Raw genomic sequence first — 8,651 nt, forward strand, 5'->3', positions numbered from 1 at the left:
GGTTAGGGTTAAATTTAAAAACTGTACTTTTGAGTTAAAATATATATTTATAATTTTAATAAATGACAAATTAAAAATGCTTGAACATTTTTTTGTATCGAAAAAATATCGAACCGTGACACCAAAGTATCGAACTGAACCGAACCGTGAATTTTGTGTATCGTTGCACCCCTAATATATATGTATGTATGTGTGTGCATATATACAGTGGTCCCTCGCTATAACACGGTTCACCTTTCGCGGCCTCGCTGTTTCGCGGAACAACTCTTTCCAATAGCTTTAGCTCATAGCTCATTATCTTTTCCACTCTATAGTTACTACAGCTCTGCCCATTACCTTTGTTCTGTTTTATGTCATGTTTTCCAGTCACTGTGTATTTATATACCACTCTGTATTTAATATTAGTTACTATTAATCTCTGGCTCTCTTCCACAATGTGTCCTTGTCCTACCTTTCTCCCTTTACATTTTTTCCTCACTGACCAAAGTTCTTGCTCACAGGGGGGTCATCTGATTATTGGGATTTTCTGTTTTTTCTCTGTATTATTGTAGGGTCTTTACCGTACAATGTAAAGCACCTTAAGGCAACTGCTGTTGTGATTTTGCCCTATATAAATAAAACTGAAACTGAACTGAATTCTTGAAAACTGGGACCAGTACACTTCTTCTCTGCTCTTCAGACTTCCTTTCACTTTGAGTTAATCAATCTGGTTAGTCCATTGCCCTCTCTTCTATACAACTCCATACTTCACAGGACTTTTTTTTCCTGTGCCCAAGTGCTTTCAAACATTCACATACAGACTCAGACTAATGGATCCATCAGAGGCAATCCTTAGTAGATCCCTGATTCCATCATTCAAACAACCTTCCAATTTGTAAATGAACCACTTTGCCACCCATAAGCTGTTTCTTAGATATTTGCAATGAATAGCTGTACAGGTGTACCTAATAATACAGCCCATGATTGTATATAGTTTAAAAAAATAATTACACACGTCAGCTTATCTACTCTGGAACGTAAATATATAGATAGTGCTTTGCGAGCACATTTTAATCTTTTTTTTCCAAATTTAAATAATTACAATATACAATATCAGTCTCATATTTTTGTACTGGGAGATGCAATCAAACATAATGCTACAAACAGAATAATGCTATTTTAACACACCACATTTAAATCCCCCTTTGACATAGCATTTCAGGTGTGCTATGACATAAGTGTTTCATATGAAACGTTTTTAGCGTTTTTACATTGTCACATCCTTTTTGCCCACCTGTCCCAAGTGCATAGTGACTGGCCGACTGTCTTCCCAGTTTTGCAGTGACCTGTTGCTTCTAGCTGCACCAGTGGAGGTGGCAAATCCTGCTGTGCTGTCATCATCAGTCACTGCTGACCCCTCAGTGGAGAGTCCATTCTCTGCTTGCTCCTGCAGTGGTGGGGGGGACACAGGAAGAAGAAAAGTTAACAAAGGTGAAAGTAGTGATGGCAGAGAAGGAAAAGAAGGACAGAGGCTGCATGCTGTGGCTGGAAGGCCATGGGGTCAAAAATGACAGATTAGGGAAGCCATCATTATAATTCATGATTAAAACTCCCAAATGATTCAGAGCAGGAAAACAAATCAATACCTTTTGCTTCAACCGACTCTTGACTTCTCTGATCCTCATTTTTGCATGGTCCTTGGCCTGTTGAGCACATAAGCACACATAGGTCATTGCCATTGTGAATGTATTTACATCTTCTTATGATTCTTACATTTCAAAGGAAAGTTGAGGCAAGTCTCATCTACACAGTGAAACTACGTAAATAAGAATAAAGGTGCAGAATATCACCCACGTCGACACCTCATGCTCACAGATCCTTTATACTTTTCAGAGGAGCTCTGTTAATTAAACCTTGAAACAATATAGCTTTGTAACACACAAGGTTTGTTGCTGATATGGTTGATCACCATGTTAGCTCATATTGTAACACAGGGGATTAATATTAACAGCTGATACATGGAAGAAATTTCAAAAGTCACTAAAGTGCTCACAAATTTATAAACTGTCTTCATAGCTGGGTTTGCTTTGGTCTTCACTGTGTTGAAGATGGCTCCACCACCTTTCTGCAAAACAAACAAAATTGTTATATATTTATATATATTACGATTAATTTTTAGTTGAACCAGTATCATCAAAGTTCTCAAACTCCAATCAAAATCCTTAAAACCAGTTGAAACATTAAATTAACATTAGCCCATCAAAGTTTCTGTCTCAAAAAGGAGAGGCGGGTGTCTACTAATCTGAAGGTCAATGGTTCAATCCCAGGCACCTGTGGTCTGCATGTTGAAGTATCCTTGGGCAAGATACCAAAAAATCAGATTCCCCTGATGCACACTTGAGTGTATGAATGTTAGGTTAAAAGTACTTAGGAACAGAAAATAATTTGCTTATATGAAAGTACGGGTGAATGAGTCTTATGGTAAGAAAGCACTTTGACTCCTCAAATAGAGTAGAAAAGTGCTATATAGGTACTAATCCATTTACCATTTTGTTAGCAGTGATTTAACCAACATGGAAAAAACAAGGGAAATGGTGTCTTTCCCAGTTTGCAACAATTTTTAATCTTTTATTCAGAGTGTTATCAGTGTCATTCTGCATTATGTGATACCTCACATACAAGAAACCTGTTAAAGCCTGTTAAAAATGTTACTCATGGAAATAACTGGTGATATGAAATAACTATTGAAACGTCACCAATTTTCTTTCTTTCTTTCGTTCTTTCCATAGATTTTCAATTGGTCAGGTAATTGGTTGGGCCATTCTAGCAGCCTTGTTTTCTTTCTCTGAAACCAACTGAGAATTTCCTTGGCTGTGTTTGGGACCATTGTCTTGCTGAAACGTCCACCTTCATTTCATCTTGGTATATGGTATTGGTATTTGGTTATCTTGGTATATGCAGCTGATTTTTAATCAAGAATGAACCAGTCATTTGTTTCATTTATCCTTCCTTAAATTATATGAAGTGTGCCATAATGAAAAACAGTCCCATGCCATGATGTTCCCACATCCATCATCAACCTTTTGACTTCAAAATATGGTGTGTATTATGGCAAAAACATTCAATTTTGTTCTCATATGAGATGTTTCTTGTGTGACACCTTGGTAATGAGACATCTTTTTTTTATAACCCATCAGTTAGGACAAAAACAGCTGATATTATTTTGCACTAAGTGGCAGCTTTTTAACTACTGATGAATTTCAGCTGGTGTCATGATTTTGTTTTCACCTCCCTTTCGTCACCTGCTTGGTCCTTTTTCCCTGCGTTATTTCGTATTATTACACAATTTATGGACATTGTGTAATAATCTATGATTTGATTTCTTTGCATGTGTGGATTGAATGGATAGCTACCAACATCTGGTGAGAATTTTATGCCAACAGCATCTTTAGAAATGTATTTATTTAGAAAATTGGTGATGTGTTCAATACTTATTATACCTGTTGTATTTTTATTTTTATATATTAGCACCTACAATTATATAAAGCACTGAAACACATAGAACAAAGTGAGTCGAATAAAGGAGTGAATGCAACATAACATTGTCTATTTGCAGAATCAGACAACATGATGTGGTTATACACATCCGCATTTAATCATTAAGTATTATTAATCTCCGGCTCTCTTCCACAGCATGTCTCTGTCCTGTCTTCATCATCTCACCCCCAAGTGGTCTTGGCAGATGGCCACCCCTCCCTGAGCCTGGTTCTGCTGAAGATCTCTTCCTGTTAAAGGGGAGTTTTTCTTTCCCACTGTCACCAAAGTGCTTGCTCGAGGGGGAGGGTTCTAATTGTTGAGTTTCTCTCAGTTTTCTCTGTATTATTGTAGGGTCTTTGCCTTATAATATAAAACACCTTGAGGCCACTGGTGTCGTGAATTGATGCTATATAAATAAAAGTGAACTGACTTGAAAACTTGGTTATCCAATATGACAATGATCCCAAGTACACCACCAAATCTATAACGGCATGACTGTAAAAGGAAAGAATGAAGTTGCTGCACTAGTCAAAGTCCAGGCCTCAACCTGACTAAAGCACTCTGTGTAAATAAAACCTGGAATGTTGCACAAAGAAATGGGCACAAATTCCAAAAGAGAGAGGCTGAAAAATGTATACAGAAAACAATTATTTCAAGTTACTGCTAAAAGTGGCTATGCAAGTTATTGAATCATGGGATATATATAGTGTTTTTCACACGTTTCGACAGAGATTTGTGCTGGTGTGTGAGACCATGACCTAACAGCATAGCAGATAACTGAAACAATATTTCAAAAATTGATACAATTGCCAAAAAAACCTACATGTTCAACCCTCTGGAGCCATTTATTTTTAAAATTAATTCCATTAGATGCTGAATTTTCAAAATTTCCATGATTTCTATCTTAGCAAACAGCTGTTGTCAACAGATGGGTAAAATTTTACTCTTGATTTATATGCTTTTGACTATAAGTAAAATATATAATTTAAAAACTTCCTGAATGCTTCTTTTTCCTTCTAACAAAACAAGATAATTGAGATGACATATGTTTACATGTTTCAATAATATCTACAGCTGCAGAGTGCAGTTGAGGGTTTATCCTATTAACCCCTTTGATTTTATGGATACAACTTGGTTAAGAAACTAATCTTAGTATTCAGATGTGCTTACCTTTACAGTGAACAACCACTGGTGGTAGGTTTTGTCACTGCCTGTGGGGGAGAAACAAAAATACACAGCATCAAGCAGGTGGAATACTGGATACTAGATGAGGAAATTTCATATCCTATTACAGAGCATAAATAGTATTCCAGTGTGAATACTGACCTGCATATTCACTCATGTTGATCTCCTCCTCAAAGATGTCACTAAAACCTTCGCCTGAGTTCAGCAGGTCTAAGCGGCCGTCAATGAACTGCAGGTCAAACCAAAACACATGAGCCAGCAAAAGGAAGCTTGTGTGTGTGCGTGTGGCCTTTTATAGTAAAATGTATTTATTTTTATTTTATCTTTACACTTTCACAGTGAAGACATTGTGCCAGTACAGGTAAAGGTTAGTAGGCTAATGTTTAGTGTTAGGCACAGAGACACAGTGAGGGGTGTAAGCATATAAATACCTGTTTGAAGAACTGCAGCTGAATGGCATTCTGAAGGAACTGTCTCATGGCACTCGACCGATGGTTTAGAAAGGTTTCTTCATTAAATGTTATACGTTCTTCCTAAAATGCAGAAAAAAATACCAACTGTCACAGTACTTTATAATAGTGTATAACTCAGGGATGTGAAAAAAAAAGTTTCACATGATGCCATAATCACATTGTTTTCTTTTTCACATCACTGCAGTTATAAAGTAGTGTCTTACATAAAGGAGCAAAGAAACCAAATTTAGTCCATCCTATGGTGACTGACATCTGACATTCCTTTCGAGCTCAGCCCCTCAGGGTTTAAATGCTTGGAATTAATACTACACGTATTAGAGCCCCCTGCTATCCCTTTGTCACCAATAGGCAGGACTAATGTTATCAAAATGAATGTGCTACCCAGGTTTCTCTTTTTATGTCAGGGGAAATAGTATTCCCCTATTTCTGTCCAAACAGTTTTTTAAGTCCTCAGACCAGATGGTTTCTTCTTTTCTGTGGAAGGGCTCTCTCTATTGCAAAAGTTCACCTCTAATGGGGATCTTTCCCCACCAAAATTTTTGATGTATTACTGGTCTTCACATACTTAAACGTAAATTCACTTACTGCCTAAATTCACCGGATCTGATTTGGTGTAAACTTGAAATTCAATTTTTCCACCTTTTTCACCCACCTCTCTTATCTATTATTAAACTTCTTCTAAATCTTCTGTTACTTTAAATCCCATAGTGCTCTCTACACTTAAGATTTGGTCTCAGTTTAGATCTCATTATAAATTCATATCTTCCTCTAGCAGAATACTGTTGTTAAGAAATCGTCATTTCCCCCTGCCACCACCTATGCCGCTTACTTGATCTGGCATAAAAGAGGCATAAAAACCATGCAAGCCCTTCACAAAGAGAATGTCTTTCTTAGCTTTTCAGAGCTGTCCCCAAAATTTAACCTGCCTCCTTCTCTTGTTTCTCTGCTTTTAAATTAGACACTGTATTTCATCACTGTTTCCAAATTTTCCAAATTCTCCCTGCTGACCCACCATGTGTTGACCTTCTGGTTCTTAGGCCTAATCAGAAATTAACTCTATCTAATATATATCATACACTTATGGCGACTGAATCTGACTCATCAAGTAAAATCCAAACTGCGTGGGAGCGTCAATTAGGTGCTGAAGTGTTTGAATCATGGTGGGATAACATGATTCTCGCCATACTTTCAAGTACACCATGTGCTATGTTATGGCTTGTACAGTTTGAAGTTTTAAACAGTCAATTTTTCAAATTCCCATTCATCTAAAATCTTTCCTTCAGTTCTAGATCAGTGTGACAGATGTCAAACCTCACATTGTAACCTAAGTCATATGTTTTTCTTCTATCCAAGTTTGCACAGATTCTGGAGTGATTTCTTTTCTGTACTTTCAGGACTTTTTGAAATCCAGATCAGAAGAGACCCTCTAATTGCCATATTTGGAGTTCCAATGACACCTCTTAACCTATCCCCCAGCAAACTGAGATCTTGGTTTTCTTTTCCCTTCTTGCTAGATGCTGTGACTAAGTTGAAAAGATTTGATATTTATTATTATTTGATTTAGTCACAGCACCCCTCCCTTTTTTTTTTGCTTTCTGTTCTTGTGTTCGTATGACGTTTTGCATATTTTAATATGCTTGGAGAAATCTAATCACATATAAGATGTATATAATGTATAACATCTTCACAAAAAATAAAATAAAAATAAAATCTGAAGTTAAAGTTAGGTAAATGATGACCATAGACACTATAAAACAATTATATTATTTATCAAACTTCTATACTGTCTATGATGAGGAGGACTTTCGTTCTTCCGCCTCATTTTTTTTTTTAAATAATTATCATGAGTACCACATGTTCATATTCCTCAGTCCACTGGGTTAAAATGGAGACTGCACTTTATCTACTTGTAGCCACAGTGAATTGTGGTAATAGAGCACAATAGATGATGGCTTCAACAGATCAGCACTTCCTGCCTCACACCCAAAGCAGACATGCTGACTGCAATTTGCAGTGCACCGTCCAGTTTGGTAAGCAACGGCTTTCATTTGATTTAATATGTGCAAGAAATACCTTGAACGTTGACCTTACTTGAATGATCCTGTTACTTAAACTAACAGTTTAGATTGCAGCAGTTTGAGTGCTTCACATATTATATCTTTGCTCCATTCATGGGTGTGATCTAGTTTGTGCACTGACCGACTCAATCTGCAGCGCACTCCTGTAGCTGCCGAACAGAGCTGCCTGACTCTTGAGGAAGGCTTGAGCCACACAGTCTCCTGTTGTTGCTGAAACCTTCTTCAGTCGACTTTTCAAAGCAGAAACCTTAAGGTATAAAATTTAGTTATTAGAAAACACTTTCAACCTGGAATGGTTGCTCAATTTTTATAAAACTGTTTCTCAACAGGATAGCAGTCCTATAGTTCCTTACCACATCATTGGGAAGGCTTTGGAGGTCATCATAGGGGCTTTCAAGCATGTTTGTATCTACATTAAGGACCACCACATCATCCAGAGCCATCCCTCGAACTTTCTACATGCAGTAGAGAGAAGACATGGCATAATACCAAGAGTCAAAATACACAAAGATTTCTGTATAGACGCCAAACGTTCAAACAACTAGTTCATACCAGAGAAAGAATGACTGAAAACAATTAACTTTTTCTACTAAATGCCAGTTGAACACACCTACCTCCATTAGGCTGGAGTGGACTCCAATGAGGTAAGGCATCGGGGCACTGGGGGGAAAAAAGCCACACATAGCTATAAATGAGCTAATAGCTTGGTTGTGTAATCTTAACACTGCTTTTCAGTCTAGTTGGCAGGCACTTCCACAACCTATTAAGATATTTTTTCTCATTCAACTCCAGAAACAGTGTGCAAGAGATGCTGCAATTATTTTGCTGATTGCAAGATCATTCAAATTTATCAAGACAAAAGGTAAACATTGAGGAAATTAATTAATCGATTAAAAAAAGGAGTCAGCCCAAAAACATGAAGGTGTCTTATTGAAATATGAACTATACTTTACATATAAATTATATTCTGCAGATCGCATTTGAGTGTGCCTTGGCACCATGTGTTTTACCATGTAGAGAATCTGGAGTGTAGATGATGCCCAGTACACTCACCAACAGTAGTCTAACAGATGCTGAGGCAAGACAGGGATGTAAACATGTTGCCAGTGCATTGGAAATAACATGGCTGCAGACCCATGGACACAAGCTGTTAACTGTGAACACCCAAAGAGATGTTTTGTTTTTTAGACAATATGCAAACTGCACCAGAAAAACTGATTCCAAAGTGACCATATAGACCAAAGTGCTGGTCTAGATGGGAAGTAACCAACACAAAATTAAACTATGGTCCCATTAACTTCCAGAAAGATAGAATAGGGTCTAGGATGAGTGCGCTGTGAAGACGATACCCTAGGGCAGACCTTCCCAAAGTGTGGGGCCCGCCCCCTAGAAGGGGGGG

At 37.5% G+C, this 8,651-nt stretch overlaps 1 protein-coding gene across 3 annotated transcripts in view; it reads right to left on the minus strand.

Annotated features, from left to right (window-relative positions):
• Nucleotides 1–8,651, minus strand: part of dennd1a (DENN/MADD domain containing 1A) — a 37,756-nt gene that overhangs the window by 12,081 nt on the left and 17,024 nt on the right. For all 3 annotated transcript variants that reach the window (XM_005751290.1, XM_005751289.2, XM_005751291.1), the window contains 10 exons: nt 8,306–8,406; nt 7,867–7,912; nt 7,606–7,707; nt 7,374–7,499; nt 5,133–5,234; nt 4,843–4,930; nt 4,687–4,727; nt 2,033–2,104; nt 1,626–1,682; nt 1,274–1,426 (listed from right to left, as the gene is read on the minus strand). In XM_005751290.1, coding sequence (XP_005751347.1) covers nt 1,274–1,426; nt 1,626–1,682; nt 2,033–2,104; nt 4,687–4,727; nt 4,843–4,930; nt 5,133–5,234; nt 7,374–7,499; nt 7,606–7,707; nt 7,867–7,912; nt 8,306–8,406 — 888 coding nt within the window. The remainder of the gene's footprint in view (nt 1–1,273; nt 1,427–1,625; nt 1,683–2,032; nt 2,105–4,686; nt 4,728–4,842; nt 4,931–5,132; nt 5,235–7,373; nt 7,500–7,605; nt 7,708–7,866; nt 7,913–8,305; nt 8,407–8,651) is intronic.

This window comes from Pundamilia nyererei, unplaced genomic scaffold (genome assembly GCF_000239375.1).
Source record: "Pundamilia nyererei isolate P.nyererei 1_Seehausen unplaced genomic scaffold, PunNye1.0 scaffold00306, whole genome shotgun sequence".
In the NCBI taxonomy this organism is placed as follows: domain Eukaryota; kingdom Metazoa; phylum Chordata; class Actinopteri; order Cichliformes; family Cichlidae; genus Pundamilia; species Pundamilia nyererei.